The 23,981-nt window shown below is 38.8% G+C and overlaps 1 protein-coding gene across 1 annotated transcript in view; it reads left to right on the forward strand.

Moving 5' to 3' along the window:
- Positions 1 to 23,981, forward strand: part of LOC117298642 (arrestin red cell-like) — a 48,882-nt gene that overhangs the window by 19,926 nt on the left and 4,975 nt on the right. Inside the window, exons 6-10 of the mRNA XM_033781960.1 lie at positions 403 to 563; positions 3,744 to 3,893; positions 5,201 to 5,299; positions 6,277 to 6,389; positions 13,066 to 13,117. Coding sequence (XP_033637851.1) covers positions 403 to 563; positions 3,744 to 3,893; positions 5,201 to 5,299; positions 6,277 to 6,389; positions 13,066 to 13,117 — 575 coding nt within the window. The remainder of the gene's footprint in view (positions 1 to 402; positions 564 to 3,743; positions 3,894 to 5,200; positions 5,300 to 6,276; positions 6,390 to 13,065; positions 13,118 to 23,981) is intronic.

Below are 23,981 nucleotides of genomic sequence, written 5' to 3' on the forward strand. Positions count from 1 at the left end.
ATTGTCCGTGAAGGATTTAGATGTCTGTAACGTGTTCCAATCTTTAATAACTGTTTTGGGTATGAATGAATATACCCCCGGAAGCAGAGCCGTATATTAGGAGAGTTACGACAACTTGCGATTAGAAGCCATTTTGTTCCTCAAGTAACGCATGGGCGAACACGGGGTGCCAGACTAGTCTGCCCATTGGGTTGTGCTGCGTTTGGAGACAACATGGCGCCCAGCAACCACGTGACCAAAGACAAGTGGTCCCTCCATGTCGCAACTCTCTCAATACACAGCTCTGCCCGGAAGAGATTGAGAGCGCCCTCACGCGGTCAAAAATATGGTCCATTGTTGCTTAACTCTGCCCAACTAATGTTTTGCCTAACATTGACATGATTTACAACCTCTATCCCACAGATGTACTACCACGGTGAGAGCATAGCGGTCAATATTCAAATCACAAACAACTCGAAGAAGGAGGTTAAAAAGATCAAGATTATCGTCAAGCAGTACGCCGACATCTGTCTCTTCAATAAAGCCAATTATAAATGTAATGTGGTGGAGTTCGAAACAGAAAAGTAAGTTTGGATTCTTGCGTTTTGTTGTCCTTCAAGGCAGTGGACACTATTGGTAATTACTCAAAATAATTATTATCATAAAACCTATCTTGATTATGAGTAATGGGAGAGATAGTATAAAACATTGTGAGAAACAGCTCCGTCTGTAGTGACGTAGCTTTCGAGAAATAAGTAATTTGATTTCGAGACCTCAGATTTAGAATTTGAGGTCTCGAAATCAAGCATCTGAAAGCACACAACTTCGTGTGACAAGGGTGTTTTTTTCTTTCATTATTATCTCGCAACTTCAACGACCCATTGAGCTAAAATTTTCACAGGTTTGTTGTTATATGCACATGTTGAGAAACACCAACTGTGAAGACTAGTCTTTGACAATTACCACTAGTGTCCAGTGACTGTAAATAGGACAGGAAATGTCAAATAAATTTAATTCAGTGATGTACTCATTTTCCAAAAGATAGGGTCCTCATGTGAGTGGGAACAAAATTCTCTTTTCCCCCACTCCAGTCTGAGGGCGTTTTATATTGGAAAATGAATACATCACCACATTTTATTTGGTCGTTTTGTAGTTTAGATTTGTTGTAGGTGGTATGAAGATTAGGACACCAGGGCCCACTTTCATGGCCCTGTCTTCCGCCGAATTCTACGCTTACATGCAAGCGCCGAATTTCTGCGCCAGCCTTTTAAGCGTAGAATTCCTAGTAACGTGAAGTGCGCAGAAGTCGAAATTCGTCGCTAACCCGTGAAATACGCTTGCCGTAAGCACATAATTCCCTGCTTCCGTAAGCGCCGATTCTGTGCTTACGGTAAGCAGAGCCATGAAATTGGACCTCGGTTTGCTCAGTGTTTTTTCCCCCTGCCTTTCACCTCGTGGAACTACACAATGTAGGTTCAAATCCCACCTCAGACCGGACCCTTGTGTCTGTGGATTGGGTTTTCAGTCACTTCCTGATTGCATTGGTTTTCCCTCATTGGGGTTTTCCTCCCACATCTAAAATTTAGCATTTCCACTCCTTTCCTATTCATCCCATTATTGGCGCTAGTTGCACAGTTGGATGTGCACTTACATACATAAAAAATAAAACAAATGAGTAAATTGGAAAGACAAAACCTCACGCACGTTTGACATTAGAAAATTCATTCAGCTGATATCGTGTTTTTTCGATAAAGTGTTTTTGCGCATTAAATTAATGATAGTGTTTGTGGCCACCTGCCCCTGCTGATACCTGAGATGACCTTTTGTGTAGTGTTCCTTTTGTGATAACGCGGCACACAACAGCTGGATGCATAACTTAGTAATAATTTTGCCAAACAACTCCGCGAAGGAAATGGAGATGTCAGGGGAGATGCGTTATCTTGAAGTGAACAAATTAATTTGATGACGATAATTATGAAAATAGTAATACGAAATATTTATGAAGCGCCTAAAACAAATGGTCACTATGCACTGAACACATTAATAAGTAAGAGTAAACAGATATTATCTAAAGATACCATCGACTTAGTGAGAAAAAATAGCAGCAAAATGAAGCTTTAAAAACGAAACACCAAAGCAGTATATAATACATCCAACTGACAACCAGGAGATAAAAAGCACTGAAATTTTATGAACAGCTGAATAGTAAAAAAAAAAAAAACAGTATATAATACATCCAACTGACAACCAGGAGATAAAAAGCACTGAAATTTTATGAACAGCTGAATAGTAAAAAAAAAAAAAAAAAAACAGATAAGAAAAAATACCATGGTACCATGTCCATGTTAGTATTAAAAGGTGATTAAGTGTATGCAACATACCAATAAATAAAAACGCAAAGCTGAATAGCTTTAAAAAGATCAGCGCACAGTTAAATATCATAAGCTGATTTAAAAAGTTGAGTCTTACTTAAAGGATTTGGGTACCTTTTCAAAATGTCCATAGATTTACATTAAATTACAGGGTTTGAAGATAATGATAGTGGAAAGCTTCCCTTCTTCAAATACTACTTATACTGAGGTGCTGTAGATTTTGAGAAATGAGTAAAACAATGTCATGAAAATATGTTTGTAAATGATTAAAATAATTTTTGTCTCATGAGACGAAAACTTTTTTCATGACATTGTTTTACTCATTTCCCCAAAACTACATGTACAGCACCTCAGCACGTAATATTTTCAGAGAAGCTTTCTACTCTCATTATCTTCAAACTGTATGTTTAGTGTAAATCTGTGGACATTGTGTTTTTTGTCCCACAAAAGTTATATAGACCCTTTAAGGCACAACTGGAATTGTGCGCATTCGTAGAAGATGCTTTGAATTTTCATGGCTATGGCATTATAAGAGCTGATTTTGTTGATTATGCTAATTTACTCAAAGTGAACATTTGCTTTTCGCCTCAGGGAAAGACTCTGCTATGGTCGAAATGTGAGGACATTAACTAGTTTTGCAATTCTACTAATAGGTCCTTTGAGGGAGACACATAATTGAGAAATGAACCAATTATTCTGATAACGTCGTTTTGTCTTTTAGTTCAGTTTTAGTTTTATTAGACCTGAGACTGGCCTAAAAATATAAATAAACATGATCGCTACATAAAGAAACAAAGAAGCAAAATAGCTAAAAATACTAAGCTAGTGAGTGGCGTGGATGAACAGGTGACCAGCACCTCTACAAAGCTGTCCTGCACTGAACCAATGTCATCAGATAATTGAATTGGTCCTCTGTGGGCTGCAGTTTGAACGTACATTGTAATCCCTACACACAACACTATTTTTCTTGTGGATCCCTCCCTCCTTTAATAAGAAACCAGAGGCTTCAAAAATAGAAGTTAGTAGTAGGCGGACAAACTCTTTCATCGAGAAAGGCTCTGCTAGAGTCGAAACTTCGGCCCATTAACTTTATTTTTGTATTTATACCATAAGTGTTTTATATTGGTAAGCAGTTTGCAATAGCTGTTTTCTCTCTTTTCTTTTTTAATCGGTCAGTGCAAGAGAAAGAATGAAAAAATACTGTCGCAAAAATTCTTTGCTGGCGATGCCTTGAACATTAAAAAATATGGAATTAAAAGGGAAATTATGCATCAGGAAACATCAATATCTGTACTTGAAGTCAACCGTAAAAAGGTATTTAAGGATTGGTACAGCTGGTATTGTATCTTCAAATTTTCCAATCTGTTTGAACTCTTCACCTCTTCCTTACAGAGCTTCAGATGGCATGCCGGTCTTGCCCAGTCACACTTTGTCCAAAGTTTTTAACGTCACCCCTCTGCTAAGCAACAACAAACATAAACGAGGACTGGCACTGGACGGTAAACTCAAACATGAGGACACAAATCTGGCCACATCAACGATGTAAGTATGAGTAATTATTTTGAAATAAAAAGTTCAATTCCGGGCTGTATCGAAAGATTTGCATGGTGGAAGTATAATTTGGTGAGGTTTGCGTTTAGCACCATGTGGAGTCTCTTTTGAAACTCAACGTTTCGATCAGTATGCTCTGGTGGTCTTCAGGAGTATGCTGGACTCTTTTGCTGGATGCTGCTTCAAGGGACGCGTTGCCTTGGATCGGACGAGTTGGTCTATAAAAAGCGTTTGTAACGGTTTGTTAAAAAATGCATATGGTTTAAAAGTAGAATACAATGATCCACACAAATTTGCCCCGAAATTGCGTGGTTTTCCTTTTATTTTGCGAACTAACACGGTCGGCCATTTATGGGAGTCAAAATTTGACTCCCATAAATGGCCGACGGTGTTAGTCGACGAGGTAAAAGGAAAACCAAGCTATTTCGAGGCATGTTTGTGTGGATCATTGTATTCTACTTTTACAACATCTTTCCATGACCTATATGCATTTTATAACAAACGGTTACATATGCTTTTCAAAGACCCCGAAATTGCGTGGTTTTCCTTTTATTTTGCGAACTAACACGGTCGGCCATTTATGGGAGTCAAAATTTGACTCCCATAAATGGCCGACGGTGTTAGTCGACGAGGTAAAAGGAAAACCAAGCTATTTCGAGGCATGTTTGTGTGGATCATTGTATTCTACTTTTACAACATTTTTCCTTGACCTATATGCATTTTATAACAAACGGTTACATATGCTTTTCAAAGACCAACTTGACCAATCCAAGGCAACGTGTTCCTTTAAGTACTGCCTTCGAGACTAGTTGAGGTATCTAGTGCTATGTTGGCGGCTTCCCTTTTAGTCAATATTTTTGTTTGGGGAAGCCAGTCAGAAACCATATACAACAGTTTGTTAACTGCCGTGTAACCAGGGATCACACCCAAGTTTACGAAGATGCAGCTAGGATCACCTCAAGATGTTTTTATATAAAAATATAACACTAATAATGGATAAATCAGATGCAGACGGGCTTGTTATTGGGAACTGCTGTCGAAAAGACCCTCAAGATCTAAGGCTATGGGACGTTGCATGACTCTAGGAGTTGTGTTATTACAGGATTCGAACCTATACTTAAGTCTTGTAGTCTTGTGTGCTAGACCAATCAGTCACTACACACTCAATCTTCTACAGCACCCGCATTGCCGATTGATGTGATTGTGCAGCACTGAATCCATCAAACTCGGGCAAATCAGGAGATGAATTTGGGATGATTCGTGACAGATTTTCGTATCCTTTCTAATTTTTTTTTCAGGTTCAAACCCAGCGAGAAAAGTGGGGAAGAGGCTGAAAACATCCACGGCATCGTGGTACAGTACAAGGTCAAATGTGTTCTGGAGGTTCCATTCGCAAGGTATTTTTCCGGATATCTGTTTTTCGTTCGGAAAAAGGATTATCTGCATTAACCAAGGCCCAGTTTCATAAACAGGCATGATGTTCTCCCTACTTTAAGGCCGGGTCACACTGCAGCGATAACTATCACGATGCAAAGAGAATGCATTCTATTAGTTGAATGGGCGAGTGTATATTCTGCGTCGTGATTGTTATCGTTTTCGTTAACGCTGCAGTGTGACTCGGCCTTGAGTCTGATTTCCGATGATGTTGCTCTTGGCAACAATTTGTTAAAATGTGACAATATGTGGACAGGTGGAGGAGTTTATAACACTGAGCGCTTGTTGAATCCCCCCCCCCCCCAACAGACCTCAACTTCAACCTCAACCTTTGACCTCCATCAGCTATACAACATTGTACAAGATGACGAGAGATCTTAGCAGACGATGTTTTGTTGCCAACTTTCCTTGTTTCTGCAGAAAGGTCCCTGAAAATAATGCAATATTTCCATATTCTCATGTTCTGATGAATAAACTTGAAAATCTCCCCGACTATGGAGGTTTTGTCCCTTTTAAGTTGAATGTGATTCTAAGTATCTCCCTGATTTTTGGAGTAGGATTTCAAACTTTGCATGGTGGAAGTATACTTTAGTGATGTTTGCGGTAACAACATGTGTAAATCTTTTTTAAATAGTGTTGGTACTGAACATCTCAACGTTTCCATCAGTACATGACGTATGCCCTAATCGTCTTCTCTCGAAGGCTTTCAGAGCATAGTGATCGAAACATTGAGTTGTCAACCACCAGTTCTTACCAGAACCAACACAACTCAAAAGAGATTTACACATTGGACTACCACAAACCTCACCTAAGTAACTGATGGTTGGACAAAATCTTCCCTAGTTGCAATGTGCTAGCTCTACGTTTCAAGAAAAAAAAATCATCCCCGTCGCCATTGTTAAACACAGGTGAGACTGTTATTTGCTTGATCCCTCTGTAGGCCTCTGTCAGTCCTTCTGCCATTCGTCCTCACACATCCTAAGCCAGAGCAACCTGCCGACCCGTACCCACCTACACCAGTGCCAGAGCAGAAACAACAGAAGCAAGAACCAAGTAAGAAATCTTGTTGTTACCCTCTTGAATGTGTGTTTGGTTTGCGGTCAATCAATCAATTAATCAATCAACCAATCAATCAATCAATCAATCAATTAATCAATCAGTCAGTCAATCAATCAATATATCAATCAATTGATCAATTAAACCAGTCAATCAATCAATCAATCAAAATAATGTATGTATTGCCGTTATCCATAAGTATGTTCAAAGGCGCTTTGACAGAAAATCTATTACATAGAAAACGCTCTTGAGTACAAATGGGTTTTAACTCCTTCTTGAAAATGTTCACAATTGGTGAAGTTTAATGTCCATAGTGAGATAATTCCATTATGTAGGTGCTGCAGCTTTGCGTGGTGAAAGTTTGCAATAACTCTTTAGAGTAGTGTTTGTTCAATCGATATGCTCTGTTCAGGCTCCTGAAGACGATCAGAGTATATTGATCAAGACTTTGCTGTGTAGATTTTGTTCTTTTGAGAACTTGTCTTGCTATTCATTCTACTGCCGTGGAGTAGATTTTCAGAGCTCGGGAGACTTCTCAGTTATGAAAAGAACTGTTCCGCTTATTAAATACTACCTGGTTATGGGCGGAAGGTGGGAAATTGGCTGGACTTCTTGTTTCCCTTTAGTGGATCAAGGGAACTTCTCGATATTAACTTCACTGTCGCGGAGTGAGTTCTTAATTGGTTTCAAGTTTCGACTACCCTGCTCAAGTCAAATATTGCTACCTTACCATGCAATGTTTGAAAAATCACACACTCGAATGTGTCGGCTCTCTTGAAACTGAGCGAGACTGCTCTATGTTTGCACTCTCCCTATTTTTGTCGGGAGTGCCAGTCAGAAGCCAGACAACCTTTAAGGCCATTATACACTTTCAGAACAGAAAAAGAAAGAAAAAAGTTCACAGATTTACAAATAACTTGCAGGGTTTACAGAAGGTAATGGTAAAAGACTTCTCTTGAAATATTATTCCATGAAATGCTTTACTTTTTGAGAAAACATTAAAACAATTATCAATTCTCAACATCGAGCGTTACGGATTTATAGTAAACACATGTCATGACGCGGCGAAACGTCCGGAAACAAGGGTGGGTTTTCCCGTTATTTTCTCAGGACTCTGAGGACCGATTGAGCCTAAATTTTCACAGGTTTGTTATTTTATATATAAGTTGTGATACACGAAGTGTGGGCCTTGGACAACACTGTTTACCGAAAGGGTCCAATGGCTTTAACTGCCGTGTTATCAGGGATTATACCCAATTTTACAATACAACCTGGGCCCAATTTCATAGAGCTGCTTAAGCACAAAATATTGGCAGTTTACACAATTTTAACGTGAGGTTAGAGGCTTGTAATTTTTTGCCCACTCACATGAGGATACTATCTAATCTATTTAAATGGAAAATGAGTACATCACAATATTGAAATTGACATTTACCTTCGCCGTTAAGAGGCTGATCGGCTGGATGAACTATTTATATAAAACCACTTAACCTTTTTTTTTTTTTTTAAGTCATCAACTTTTTCTCAGGCAATTAACTTTTCATCCGATGCTTTGATGTCAAGGAAAATTAAAGCTAGTGTCTTAGCTGTTATCAGTATTTTAACAAAAAAAGTATCAAAAAAAACGGGGCTTTACAAACAACTGTGGACTTTGACAATCTTGAGTTAGATTAATGATTGTTTTTTTATTGAGCCTCTGTAGAAAACTGAAGTACCTTTAATAAATCACATTGTTGTTCTTCTAAGCAAAGACGCAGGATACCAGTCATAAATGGTACATGTGGAATGCTATTTTGGCTGGTAAGCAAATTGTTTTCATGCTTAGCTACTTTCTGTGCTTAAGTAACCCCATACATTGCCCAATCTTATAGAGCACAAAAAGTAGCTGAGCGCGCCAACAAAATGTATGCATACAAAAATAAGGTTACTAGCCGAAATGTTGTTAAGCAATCAATTAGACCTGTGGAATGATTATTAGCATAAAGAATGTTCTGCCATTTTGTGGAGTAAATTTGGTTCTACAAGGGCGGACCATGGTACATGTACATGTACATGTAGCCCTGGCGGCCTTACACTTACGTATTACAGTAACGTCCTGGATATCAGGGTCCATTTCTGGGGCGGAATTTTTTTTTAAAACTTCATAACACAAATCTTACCTTCGAGAAACCACTAATTTCAACAGATTCACATTCCATGGCAGCATATATTTTTCTGCGGTGGGTTTTGATCGTCATATATTCTTTACAATTCGTCATTTTCATGAAATAATGCAGCTCCCAACGTTAAGGAATTCCCATTTTTGTTCGTACTCTCACAGTCTGCTGTGTGTACGCAAGACGCAGAGCGGCACGACGCGCATATATTGCGTTGCGTTTGTGTGATAACGCTGTGCATTCAAGATACAGTGACCAAGAATTCATGCGTCTTGCATCTTGCGTCTTGCACGCGAACGTATACGTGTACGCACGGCAGCAGACAACACTGTGAGAATTTCTTAACGTTGGGAGCTGCATTATTTCACGAAAATGACGGATTTGTGAGGAATATATGAGGACCAAAACCCACCGCAGAAAAATGTATGCCGCCATAGAATGTGAATCTGTTGAAATTAACGGCTTGTTACAGGTAAGATTTGAGTTGAAATTTTCCGCCCCAGAAACGGGCCTTAATAGTTAGGACTCTGTATCTGTGTACGAGGAAGAGTCCTATATAGGGCTAATGTACATGTAGTTCACAAAGTAAAAGGAATACCACTCATATTCGAGGCACCCTTGTGTGGATCATTATATTCTACTTTTTAAACATCTTTTCAACCACTTTCATTTCATAACAACTGCTTTTAATAATAATAATTATAATATTATAATAAAACCATTCTTATATAGCGCATATCACCGTGAGGTCCCTATGCGCTGTAAAAGGAAATCAACAATAATTGTACAAGTAAACAGATATGTTTTTAACCGGGTTTTGAAGTGTTCTGATGTCTCAGCCTGTTTGACAACCTCTGGAAGACTGTTCCATAACTGAACTGCTGCATATTGAAAAGAGCGGGAACCGTACGACTTGGTTTTGAGGACTGGGGGAGTCAGAAGGGATTTTTTTGAAGATGGCAGATTTCTGGTTGTTTTGTACTCCTGAACTAAGCTTTGAAGATAAACAGGGGCAATACCATGGATACACTGATAAGTCAGAACCAAAATTTTAAAATCAATTCTAGCCCGTATTGGCAGCCCGATGAAGGTCCTTAAGAATGGGTTTTATGGATTCCCGAGTGCGAGTTCTGGTGACAAGTCTGACCCCTGAATTTTGTATGCGTTGTAATCTGGCAATCTGAGTGTCCGGTTTACTATTATAAACGCCATATCCAAAGTCAACTTCAGGCATGTTATTCGGTTTTCTATTTTTTTTTTTTTTTCCATGGGAACTTCTTTTATTTATAAGGCCCGGAAAGTCTGGTAGAGCCTTCACCATGATGACGTGTTAGCCCTTTTACTTAATGAAATGTTCCTACGTTTTTCCCAAGGACAAAATATCGTATCTGGGCAATGTGACCCTTTAAAGTTGTAGGCAGAAAATAATCTTACCAGTACATATAGGTTTATCTGTAAATTAAGTTATCAGCGAATTCCCTGGTTTCTGTATATTAAAACAAAACTAGTGTATGGTGTTTGCCAACAGTGTTTACTGAAAAAAGAGCATTCCAGTTTTATATATTGACTTAATGTTATTTGGACGCATAACTGCGGCAGGTTTCTATGGCAACACTGTCGAGGCACTTAGTCAGTGTACACAAAACAAGACCATTGTAAACCAACAGTCGCCGTGGAGAAATTGTGATAAAGCCCATAGAGGACTGAAATTAAAGGGGGGTGTATACCTTAGGTAATTTACTAAGCAAATTAATCACCATAAGTAAAGAGCACTGGAGAGCTGCTGATATTATGAAACATTATTAGAAATAACACCCTTTGAAAAAAAAAAAAAACGTAATTTTAGAGAATGAGGTAATTTTCCACTTTTATTGGATACGTGAAAGGCTTCAGGAATCAAGCAACTGAAAGCATGCAACTTTGTGCAACAAGGGTGTTTTTTTTCTCATTATTTTCTTGAAAATTTGATGACAAAATGAACACAAATTTTCACAGGTTTGTTGTTTTTGCATGTTGGGATACACCAAGTGAAGATACAGTTCTTTGAAAATTATCATAAGTATGTTTTCAGCAAAACGCATAATATTTCCGATAGACACAATTTTAAAAGTGACTCTCAAAACTCACCTGTTCATGTTTTTGTTGCCTTCCATTTTTAAGTATTTTAGGTTTCCCCAGTTATTGTTTCGCTTTCTTTTCACTGGATACGTTGTTTTGTTTACATCCCTTGTCCCTGCTTCTCTGCGTTTCAAACATCTCTTAAGATTGATTTGGCACATTACAATTTCTTGTTATTATTATTATTTATACCCTGCCTTTAAGTCTATCATCAGGAAAGGCAGTAAGGTTGGCTGTTGTATTATTTAGTAAAAGACGTCATATTGATATTCGGTCGGTCGAGGGGGGGGGGGGGATGTGTCTGCGCTATTATCAAAAAAAATTTTGTGATAAAAGTTGGCTGTTATATTATTCAGGAAGATGTCATATTGATATTTGTTTGGGTAAAATATGTCTGCGCTAATATCAAAACATTTGTTTTTGTGAGAAAGTCTTTCAGATCAATTAGCGGATAGCAGGTGTAGAAATCAAAAGGTCAGACTAAACCCCTGTCAGACCGCAGGTGTCGGCTGTTCCCTCAATCATGATGAATAGCCACTTAAAGAGATGGAACACGGGGATAGCGCGGCGTTGTTTTATTCCCCCGGTGCGCTAAAGCTTTTCCAGTACCCAACGTTGTGGAGTAAATGGGTACCGGTGTATTGTCTGATGTGATAAGACATACTGAATTGCGTATGTGGGGGCTTGTGTTGTTTGATAACGGAATACCTTATAGGGCTGTGTTGTTATTGATTGAGAAATTACATTAAGAAAAAGAAAATGATAGGAATAAAAAATAATAATAATAAATTAATAAATCTGTGTTTTTTTACCGGTGCTCTTCGGAATGGAATTACGCATGATCAAATAACCTTAAACCTTAACGCCTCCAGTATGCGTTGTACTTCTAAAATCTCTTAAAGAGAAAGTACACGTTTGGTAGTTACTCAAAACAAATATTATCTTAACAACTGACTTGGTAACGAGCATATGGAGAGCTTTTGATAGTGTAAAACATTGTAGGAAACGACTCCCTCTGAAGTAACGTAGTTTTTGAGAAAGAGGTAAGTTCGTCCAGCAAGGGGATTTTTTTACATCATTTTCTCGCAACTGCTTATGATGGGATACGCCAAGTGAGGACACTGGTCTTTGACAATTACCAAACGTGTACCTTCCCTTTAAAACACATCTTTTCAGATTGGACTGTGAAACACATTTGAAAATTCTTTGTTTGACATAGACTGGTGCCTTTGAATGTTTAACTAAGGGAATAAAAGGGTAGCGACGAGTTCTTCAACGTACGCTTAAAGCCGGCAGGGTCAGCGGCCGTGTGATAAAGGCCCTTATCGCCGCACGGCAATGACCCTGCAAGGTTTTAAACGGACATTGAAGAACGAGTCACTAATCTTTTATTCCCATTCATAAATGCCCTTTTGTTAAAAAACGTAAACAAATACAGTTATTGACACTTGAACAATTGAAAATTCAAGGTTTAAAATATTTTTTTTCAAAACTTTGTAAAGAATCTGTTTGAGGCGTGTTGGTTGTGTGTACGTGCGCGCGCTTAGATTACGCGCTGATAGCTATGATTTGCGCATTCCGCGTGATAATCTTGTGCGCCCGACATGCGGAAAATCTTCCGCTGTATGGTACCTCAAAACCAGAATGTTTAGACTTGGATAATATTTGTCCTGTTGTCCTATTCCTGCCTTTGTGACTTCCCATTAACCATTTCTACTAATTCCAATCCAAATTAAAGGCAGTGGACACTATTGGTAATTACTCAAAATAACTCAAAATAGCATAAAACCTTACTTGGTAATGAGTATTGGGGAGAGGTTGATAGTATAAAACATTGTGAGAAACGGCTCCCTCTGAAGTGCCATAGTTTTTGAGAAAGAAGTAAATTTCTACGAATTTGATTTTGAGACCTCAGATTTAGAACTGAGGTCTCGAAATCAACCATCTAAGCACACACAACTTTGTGTGACAAGGGTGTTTTTTTCTTTCATTATTATCTCGCAACTTCGATGATCGATTGAGCTCAAATTTTCACAGGTTAGTTATTTTATGCATACATGTATGTTGAGATACACCAACTGCGAAGGATAGTCTTTGAAAATTACCAATAGTGTCCACTGCCTTTAAGACTCGGAACTATGTTGCAGGGTATAACCCTAGTGATAAGCAATTTTTATTTTCAGGCTTACAGTCCCAAATCCTTCAAAGTCAGACAAATTTTCAGAATGGGCACACAGTGATGTACATAAACCCAAGATCACAAATGGGAAAAGCGCCCATTCATAATATGCCCTTGTTTATGCTGTATATTACTATACATGTACATATGTGTAAAAAACTGCGATGTTGAATAGATCTTTAATTTTTGTTGTTTCTCTTTTCTTGTTTTTCCCCTACAGCAGAAGAAATCCCAGAAGCGCTTGATACGAACTTGATTAACTTTGATACCAAGTAAGTGACTTTTGATTGTTTGCTCTTTAGTTGGTCATGTTAGGGGAAAATGTATAAATTCTTTAGAATAAAGTCACACCATACCTGTGTGCATATTTATCATTCAAATTTGATTTCGCCTCAATGAACACCTTTCTTGTAGAAATTTCAAATAAGTACTGTCAGTGATTCTATTGGAATCTCACTTTTTATTTGAGACTATTAGACCCTTTTGTGTTCAAAGGTGGGGGGGGGGGGGTATTTATGTTTTCAGTTTGAATGACATTAGTTGATTTGAAACCTGCTTTGGATGATCTCAGATCTCAATTTTTGAAAGGATTTGTCGCTAAATCCTTCCACGCAATCAAATTCTCTGTGAAATCGTTCAAACTAAAAACCCAGTTCAGTTACGGTTGTAGATCCTTCATCTACAATAGTGTCAAATAAACTGATCATTCAATAAGCCATTTGCGAGCTAAATTTGAATAATGTCGGGTACAATGACTTGCTTAGTTACAATGCACCCTTTACATTTGAATTCCTCAGACTATCGAGAGAGTTGCTATGCCACGTGATTAGGGGCAAGCTTTTGTATAGCAACCTCCAGGATAAGCAAACCCTGGTAACATTGTGTCATACACATCCATTCAGAATTGTGTATGGGTGTTCACCGTCTCTTACGTAACTACGCAAAAGCTTGCCCCTAATCGTGTGGCGTAGCAACTGTCTCTATAGTCTGAGGAAATTCAATGTAAGCAGTAGGCCTACATTGTGACTAAGCAAGTCATTGTACCAGACATTATTCAAATCTAACTAGCAAATGGCTTGTCCAAGGCATTAGTCAGTGACATCCAGTTCATCTGACGTTTCGACCCATGGATCGCTTTTTTTCATCCACTGCATGTAAATTGTTGCGCCTCCCCATTGCTGAAAAAGAAAAACAAAGTTCATCAGCAGTCGTTCAGTGATAATTGCTCATTTATTTGTTTGCAGTGAGTGATCGTAATGTATTGAGCATAATGTTCATCTTATGCATGTCTGGTTAAAATACATGAAATAACAACCCACCCAGCTCTTTAGATATGCTAGTTTGTGAAGGGGATATCAACCTATTAGACTAACTTTGCTAGTTACCGGCTTAACCTGGATGGCTTAACCTGGATTGATAAACTAACACCTTTAACTTGGGTTATGCGAATGCTGGCATTGTATATGCAGTTGCTTTGACAAAAAGATATTCCTCAATGCCCAAATACAGCATGCAAACAAACAAACAAACAAACTAACTTTACAGCTGTAGCCTAACCCTTACCAGTTAATGCATTTATGTTACTTTTCAATGCTGTGTTTTATTTTTTCTTTGTTGAACTAACCCGGATTAACATTTTGGCCTTGCTCGCTTGGGCATGTGGTATTTATTTTGCACCAGGAACGATCCAAACCGCCGGGCAGGGAAATATTGTGTGGGCACGACTTATTCGCCCAGCATGTTAAGTTCCAGGTACTAACAAAACAACTCACTCTTAATGATACACCTTAGTTATTATCGACTTGTGCCGGGTAAAAAGGGTGTAAGGTCATGAGCAGTCAATGTGGAAACTGTATTTCCAGGAAACCAAACCCAATGGGAGACTTTCAGCCGCTAGGTGGCAGCAGACTTATCAGGTAAATTTCTATTGTTTACTTAGTTCTGAGCATGGGCACATTACCGAGAACAATGGATTTTACCTGGTAAGTCTGCTGCCACCAAGCGTCCCAAAAGTCCCCTATTGAAGAAAACTTATGCATTCATTTAGTTCTGGGCCCAATTTTATAAAGCTGTTAAGCTGAAAATACTGCTCAGCAAACTTAGTTTTAGTGGGTGCACTGGTAGCAACAGTAACAACCTTATGAAGTTTTGGCTGGTAACCTGTTTCTGCTAAGCAGCATTTATTCTGTGCTTAGCAAGAAGACTTTATGAAATTTGGCCCTGGGAGTGAGACATATATTCACACTTTATTTTCTGAGAAACTTTAGCCATTTTATTGCTCTGGAGTTTCTGCTTGGACAAATGTAGTCTTAGTGCAAGACGTCCCTGTTTTGTATTTCCACAAATTTCCGCCGCCCATAGAGGGCGCTATCACTCCACCAACCGCTATCACCCACGAACCGCTATCACAGGCCGCCCATAGAGGGCGCTATCACTCCACCGACCGCTATCACCCACGAACCGCTATCACAGGAACAGTTCCTGTGATAGCGGTTCGTGGGTGATAGCGGTTGGTGGAGTGATAGCGCCCTCTATGGGCGGCGGAAATTTGTGGAAATACAAAACAGGGACGTCTTGCACCAAGACTAGGACAAATGCTGTGGTAGGCTTGCCCACTAGAGCGTGCCTTACGCCCTTTTTCCACGCACTTGATGATACGTATTTCACCTGCACATTAAACTGTATACATGTATAAACTGACCCTGTCGGCCCACAGTGCACTCACCGCCAATAACTGATATCTCTTTGTGAATTCAACTGCACACACAGTGACATGTAAACTAAACAAAAAAACACAGCAAGAATACAAAGTCTTGTTGTTGCTGTTAGGCTTCTACAGCTATGAAGCAAAAATAGTGCATCTTTGCAAAATTGCCTGTGTTAGACTCTGGCCAGTAGTGAGTAGTCCTAAGATTTGTCAGGGTTTTGTCCCAGATTTCAGGATTTGTCACTGATCTTCCGTCTGTACTTTCTTGGATGAATTGAAGTGACTATCAAGGGAAGACATGGCCCTACCCTTTTGTGTTCAACCCTTAAGATTTCTAGATTGCAGGTCTGATTTTTGGCGGATTAACACCAAAATGTAGCTATTTTTTATGAGTTCAAGAAAGACAATTCTTTCAGTCCCAAGGTTGAACATGTACAATGTACAATCTACTTCATGTACATGTATACTAAAAGTGCCACTATCGTACGTGTAGCTAAGGACTATAATAAGCATTTGTTATGAAATCAATACGGTTGGAAAGATGTTTTGAAAGTACAGTAGAATAGAATGGTCCACACAAAGATCCCTTGAAGTTGTGAGGTTTTTCCTTTTATTTCGTGAAGTAACACAGTCCGTATTTTTGTGGAGTAAAAAAGTTTGTTCCACAAAATGGTTGACATGTTCCTTTAATGGGGATGAAGAGTCTGTAAAAATGCTGTAAAGTAAAACAGTCTAGAAGTAAAGTAAAAAAAAAAAAAATCAAAATAAACACATTTCAGAATGGTACATTTTCAGACTGTCACACCCCTGAGTGGACATTGTTAGAGCTCTGTACATAATGCAGTAAATGAGTCAGAATTCTAGGTCGTTTTTGATATTCACAGGGCTTGAATTTCAAGACAACACACATTAGAGCTACCAGCTTGTACCTCAAAATATTTACTCTAGACACTTATAATAGACATGAGAAGAAAATTCTTTCACAGTTACACAGTTACACAAATGAACTGCTTGAACTGGGGGGGGGGGAACCACTTAAAGACCCTAGACACTATTGGTAAAAAGACTAGTCCTCACAATTGGTGTATCTCAACACATGCATAAAATAACAAAGCTGTGAAGATTTGAGCTCAGTCAGTCGTCGAAGTTGCAGGATATTATTGAAAGAAAAAAATACCCTTGTCGCACCATGGTCACACAAAGTAGTGTGCTTTCAGATGCTTGATTTCGAGACCTCAAATTCTAAACCTAAGATCTCAAAATCAAATTCGTGGAAAATTACTTCTTTCTCAAAAACTTTGTCACTTCAGAGGGAGCCGTTTCTCACAATGTGTTATACTATCAACCTCTCTCCATTACTCATTACCAAGTAAGGTTTTATGGTAATAATTATTTTGAGTAATTACCAAGTGTCTAAAGAAGATTTATCTTATTTGTTACATGTATATGGGCAAGCATTCTTCAATAATCAACAGAAGTATATTTATCAGCCTGAAAGTCAACGAACACAAAGACAAACACAAGACTGCCGGACCTGTCTGGTCATGAGTTTACTGGCCCCAAAATGCTTTCACAATTTGGATTTTAAAAATAAGAGAAAATTTATGTCATTTGTTTGGGTAAACCTTCTTCAATAATCAACAGAAGTACATGTATATTTATTTAGACTGAAAGTCATCATTTGAACGCAAACACAAGATCAACGGACTTGTCCAGTCTTCTGTTTACTGGCCTAAAATCACTGACCTGAGGCCTGTGGTCCAGTGTTAAAATCGAACCCTGATTCAACAGGAATCAAATGCAGCTTGAATGTCAGCAGTACATGTACATGTAGTTCTTAGCTAAGGGGGGGTTAAACACCCTCTTCCCCCACTCGTCATTGAAATTCACTTCACAGTCATGCATGCATAATATATGAACGCTCCTCAGACATTCAGAATCAATTGCAGGAAGCTTTTTTAAAGGCCGCTTCACCTGTTCAATGTTTCACACCTCAAAAGATTAGCGGCAACTTCGGTTGTCTTCCTCGTAGTGTTTTTAGATTCCCTTAGTCTGTGGAGACATGCATTATGCGGCAGGGAATCGGCCAGGGACTGTGTAGTTTGTATCAAGTCTGTTAGTCTTGTTTTTGTCTGGAAATGTTTTCTTTCTTTAACTGCTCTAAGGTTTTCTAACTGATCTTATTTATCAAGCATTACCATTGTTGCTCAAGAAATGAGCTGTAATCATAAATAAAATAATTGTTTCAATATGTTTTGATGAGGAAGTACCAACAAAAATGTTTAACATACAGAAGTTTTTTTTTTAAATTAATACTAATACATATTCTTGGGTTATTTGGGGGGACCTTACCTCAGTTGCAAATCAGCAGAGGGCAAAATATTTAAACCCTCTGTTTCCTGTTTTGTTTTAGGAGGCTTGAGTGGGTGGGTGTACAAGATTTGTCCCAAACCCAGTAGTTCATTAATAATAACTGGCTCTTATACATGTATATAGTGCACATATCCCATTAGCTAGATCAAAGCTATTTACATCATTATTATCCCTGTTCACCGGGCATCCATTTAGACCATTCCTCGTAAACTCCCTTAGGTGCATACAACCTCAAGCTACTTTTAAGTAAAAATGCCGCCTACTGGTTGTAGTCCAACACAGGAGTTTCTCAGGTCTCGTTCCAACTGGACCCCACGTTGATCTCCCAATTCAAGAAAAGGGCGATCAAGACCCCGAAAGGGCGATCAAAGAGGAATAAGCTCCAGTGGGAACGCGAGGGCGATCAGGATCTGACCGTGCAATTTTGATCCTCCTCGGGAGTAGGATTAAAGCGGGATCTGATCGCCCTTTGTGGATTAATGGGCGATCAAAAGTCTAGTGGGAACGCAAAGAGCGATCAGACCCCGCAATTTGCTAGCAAACAGTGTTCTTTTAAACCCACTTCCGTTCCCAAAAAGGGGGATCAATGCGTGATCATACTCAAGTGGGAACGCGACCGCGATTTCACGCCTGCAACCAAAATTTAGTTGCGAGATCCCGATCTCGCAATTGTAGATCCAGAGGGAACGCGGTCTAAGCCTTCTCCTCATGTTCCCATTTATACACCTTTATTAAAAATTCCTTTGGTTATTCACATTTGTTTGGAAGATTTAGGGAAGTGGAAGAGGTCCTGAGGGTTTCCCTTTAGGTGTAGCGCCCCTTTTCATCCCCTGAAAAAAAAAATCCCAAAGCGCCCCTCCATTATTTGTTACAAAGGAACAAAACCCTCAACCATAGCTCTTCAAAAGTGGATCGCTCTTTGGGCAACAAACTTGAAACAAGGAAAACAAGTGCAAAGGTCCGAGCACAATGGGATAAACGTCTTACAATCTACAATCATCTGCCTTATTAAAGGTAAATACATTAAGTGCAATTCCTTCTGCTTGGCCTACTTCCGGTAGGTGGATGTTTTTTGTTTCGACACAGTACAGTTCATGAACCAAGATTGCACTAATCTTGAACTGTTACACACAATATTCGAAGAAGAGTGGATTTGACTTCCACAATAATCTGCTAGATTTATATCATTTACCGTTGGCAAAGTGTTTTAGACACCCTTTTTTGCCTCTCTCGATGTCATGATCAAGCATGTTTACATTTTGTTGTCTTCACTTGACAGTGGAGTTTGAAAGCCTGTGTCAGGTTTCTCGGCAGTTTCACTGAGCCACTGTCACTTATATTTAGGGGCTGTCGAGCATTACTGCCTTAGTTATAAACGGCTCATGAGGCTCTCATCTCGAAAGCCATGCAATGGTGCTTTACAGTATTTCTTCAAAGAGATGGTGGCTTGTCGAATCGTGTATGTTAATTGGTCTGATAAATTATTGGGTGTCATGGCCATGGCTGAGCGGTTTAGATCATCAAATTCAAGTTCTGGTGGTTCAGTCATTGTGGTGTGTGTTTGAAACCCAGTTATGATACTTGTGTCGTTGAGCAAGATGTTCAGAGCAAGATGCTCCAAAAATGGATACCTGTGAGGATAGATGGTGATATTGTGTTTGGAAGAGCCTTTGGAGCGCCATGGCCCAGGCTGTGTACTCCCCAGGGAGCTGAGAAATTTTGCAGGAATGTTATTGGCCTAATGACCTGCAGCCGATTTCACGAAACGCTAGGATCAATCCTATCTCGAGTTAGGACGAGTAACCCGTCCTAACTTAGGATGAGTTCAATACGTGCTAACGTATTTTGATACGGAACTGAACCCGTCCTAAGATTAATCCTAAATGTAAGTTAGGAAGAGTTTGGTGAAATCAACGGCAGGGCACTAATGTAAAGCGCATTGGTACGTTGTTGGAAAATGCGCTATAAAAGTTATTATTATTATTGTTTTGTATACGTAGCTGCTTAAACCAAAACAGCTACCATGATGATCATTGGTTGTGCTTGGTGCCCTGCTATGTTTTGCTTAGCCTAATTGCAAATTTTTGCTTAGCTTAATTATTATTTTTTGCTTCATACATGTACGTAGTTTAGTGAAATGTGGCTGTGGTCAGCATTCATTTTCTAAACTGTTTTGACTGCCCTCAGGTTGATATAGTGATAGGATAAAAACAGATATGAAATAGCTTAACTTTCTCAAAAATTGCAATGATGATGGCTTGACTTTGGTCAAAAGTGACTCAAAATTTGTCATTAGTGGCTCATCATTGGTCAATAGTGCTCAACATTTGTCATCAGTGGCTCGACATTGGTCAATAGTGCTCAACGTTGGTCAATAGTAGCTTGACATTTGTCAATAGTGGCTCAATGTTGTTCAATAATGGCTCAACGGTGGTCAATAGTGGCTCAACGTTGGTCAATAGTGACTCAACATTGGTCAATTGTGGCGCAACGTTGTCAATAGTGGCTTGACTGTGGTCAATAGTGGCTCAACGTTGGTTAATAGCAGCTCAATATTGGTCAAATGTTACTCAATGTTGGTCAATATTGGTCAATAGTGGCTCAACATTGGTCAATGTTGGTCAATAGTGGCTCAACGTTGGTCAATAGTGCTCGACGTTGGTCAGAAGTAATAATAATAGTAATAATAATAATACTTGTAATGCACACGTATCCACCCTGCTGGGTGTTCAAGGCGCAGGAGTGGCTCGACATTGGTCAATAGTGGATCAATGTTGGACAATATTGGCTCGACATTGGTCAATAATGGTTTAACATTGGTCAATAGTGCGTCATTAGTGCTCAAGGTTGGGTAGTTGCACAACGTTGGTCAATAGTGGCTTGACATTGTGGATGCCAGAAGCTGCTGGTAGTACGAACCACTTCACCAGTTTACAATAATGTCCACTCTGTGAACCACATTTCACCAGTAACATGCACAAAATACACACAAGGTACACTTTGCACATATTGCACATTTAAATGTACATAACATCAATGTATTACAGCACTTATTTTGCATCATGTAGCACACAGTAATAATTTGGTTGTGCTTAGCATCTTTTTGTGCTTAAGCAGCTCTATGAAATTGGGCTCTCGGATACGTGTACTGTACACTATGAACCACACTGAAAATGACGCCCATACTACTACTGGACTGTATGTAGTTCATCGGAACTAGTATAACTCTCTGCGGACGGAGGCATCTTAGAGCCCACGTAATCATCTCACACTATGCAATCACAGCGTGTACATACAACATGAACACAGAGACTGCACATATTTAGGTTGTGCAGGTTAGCGCAATAGTGTAAAGGGAAAACAATTTACTAAACAACACAAAAGTAAATCATCAAAAATATAGCTGCAACGCCTTGGGCAAGACTAGGTCAAATCTTGTCAATGACATGAATGGAGATGGAAAATAGGCAGTGAGACACTGTTCCACTACCTACCCCCCCTCCTCCTTCCCCCTACTCCTCCCCTAAAGCTTGCAATTCATAAGAACTTTTTATTGTCTTTGCTTTATAAAGCTTATTTTTGTGTTTTTTTATAATCCAAAGAAAAACTGAGTTTGAAGATCACTAGGTGCAGATCCCTTTATTTAATTTTATTTTTGTTAAAAATTTATATAAGAAAACAAAACAAAACCAAAAACTATCCCAACTTAATTTGGTTGGAATTTGGAAAAATGTAGCCATACCCAAATGTACCATTTTGTGACATCATAATTATTTGATTTTGTCAGGCATGATACTCTTCATACATGTACTTATCCGATTTTGTTGGTCTTGGAAAAAATCTGACAAATTGTGACTTTATAGCTTGAAATGTCTATTAAAGACACTGGACACTATTGGTAATTGTGAAAGACCAGTCTTCTCACTTGGTGTATCTCAGCATATGCATAAAATAACACGCCGGTGAAAGTTTGAGCTCAATTTCTCGTCATACATGTACATGTAGTTGCGAGAAAGTAACGGAACAAAAAACACCCTTGTCGCACAAGTTGTGTCCTTTCAGATGCTTGAATTCGGAACCTTAGATATTTTAGTGAAAAATTACTTCTTTCTCAAAAACTACGTTACTTCAGAGGGAGCCGTTTCCTGCAATGGTAATTACCAACAGCGTCCAGTGCCTTTAAAGCCTACATATTGTGTACATGTAGGTCAGCCCTTTATGCTCAATAAAATATTCCTACATGCACTTTCATCCCAAATGCCAAATATCTTGCCCGTATTGTTTATGACATCAATGTTTTTGAGTGTAATACATTTCAGTATCATTCAGTTCATTTGCATGACAATAACTCATTGTTTTAAACCTGCATTGTTTTAAACCTGCGTTGTTTTAAACATGCATTGTTTTAAACCTGCATTGTTTTAAACCTGCATGGCTGTTTATAGCACAGTGGACTGCATAATAAAAGTCACAAACCTTTATTTTGGGGTCAGCGAAACTAAGAGTGATCCGAAACGCGATTGTGACAAACGTTGCTTCCTGTGCATCCATTTGCATGACAAGTAAATAGACATTGAGAAATCTGCAGAGTGCGAATGCAATGATAGCTGTTAAAGGCAGTGGACACTATTGGTAATGACTCAAAATAATTATTAGAATAAAACCTTACTTGGTAACGAGATATAGGGAGAGGTTGATAGTATAAAACATTGTGAGAAACGGCTCCCTCTGATCTGAAGTGATGTAGTTTTCGAAAAAGAAGTAATTTTTCACGAATTTGATTTTGAGACCTCAGGTTAAGAATTTGAGATTTCTCAAAATCAAGCATCTAAAAGCACACAACTTCATGTGACAAGGGTGTTTTTTCTTTCATTATTATCTCATAACTTCAACGACCAATTGAGCTCAAATTTTCACAGTTTTTAGTTGTTATGTATATGATGAGATACACCAAGTGAGAAGACTGGTCTTTGTCAATTACCAATAGTGTCCAGAGTCTTTAAGGAATGCCTTAGCTAATTACCTTAAGTGTTTTCACAAATCTCTCTGACTTTACTGGTGGTTCTTTCTTTTTTTTGTTTTCAATCAATCCTGAATCTCCTGTTCTTTATCATCAGACCATTATCTTGGTTTTTATTTTATTCCAAGGAAACAAAAGGCTTTTAGAGATATTGTGGACACAATACTATGACACTATTAGGTTTGGGTTATTTGTCTGTATGGTGGTCTAGCTGGTAAGACACTGCTCTAGAAGATTTTTTAAGGTATGGAGGACGTGATAGGAGTGTACGGTTTACATAAATTTACCCAAACCGTACATGGTGTTACCCCAAACCTTTCCATATTGATTTTCCACCATGCAAAATTTCAAATCCTACAAACCTTATAGACGATGTGACCTATGTTTACATTCAAACCGCCCTCTGTTGACAAAACACTATATACGTCATGTTTCGCCGGGCACTGAGTTGCGTAGTCATAGCAAGATTGCGTACACTTGCTAGCTGGCTGCCAAAACACAAAGGTTTTGCCCGGCGGTATGCTCGCGAATCATGTTATGGTTTTCGTGTGACGTCAGAGGTCACATCGTCTATAGTGTTGTAGCATTGTGTCCGCCATATCTTAAAAAGGCTTTGGGTTTGAATCCCAACCAAGTTATGCCTGCGATTTTGTTTACAGCGCTTAGGAAAGTACCGAGTATACAGTGCTAACACACATTGGTGTATATGGGTAAAACAAAACAAAATCTGCTGTATACACCCAAACCAAACAGTGCACTCTTGTGTCCACCATATCTCAAAAAGGCCAATGGAACTTATGGCTGTTTCCTCTGAATTCCCAACTCCCATCTTGTGATGCACTCACTCCTTCTCTTCCGCATTTCCACATAAGTCATCTCTTCCTTTCAGCTTATCTCCGTCTTAGTACTGTCCCCTTGCGTTTTATCTCCCCCTTCAAGCTTTGTATTTCCCCCACCAAGATTTCATTTTCAAGAAAAAAAAAATTATATTTAAGAACCACTTTTACAGTTTTATAAAACTAAGAAAATGGTCTTG

The sequence above is a fragment of the Asterias rubens genome, chromosome 13, assembly GCF_902459465.1.
Source record: "Asterias rubens chromosome 13, eAstRub1.3, whole genome shotgun sequence".
Lineage (NCBI taxonomy): Eukaryota > Metazoa > Echinodermata > Asteroidea > Forcipulatida > Asteriidae > Asterias > Asterias rubens.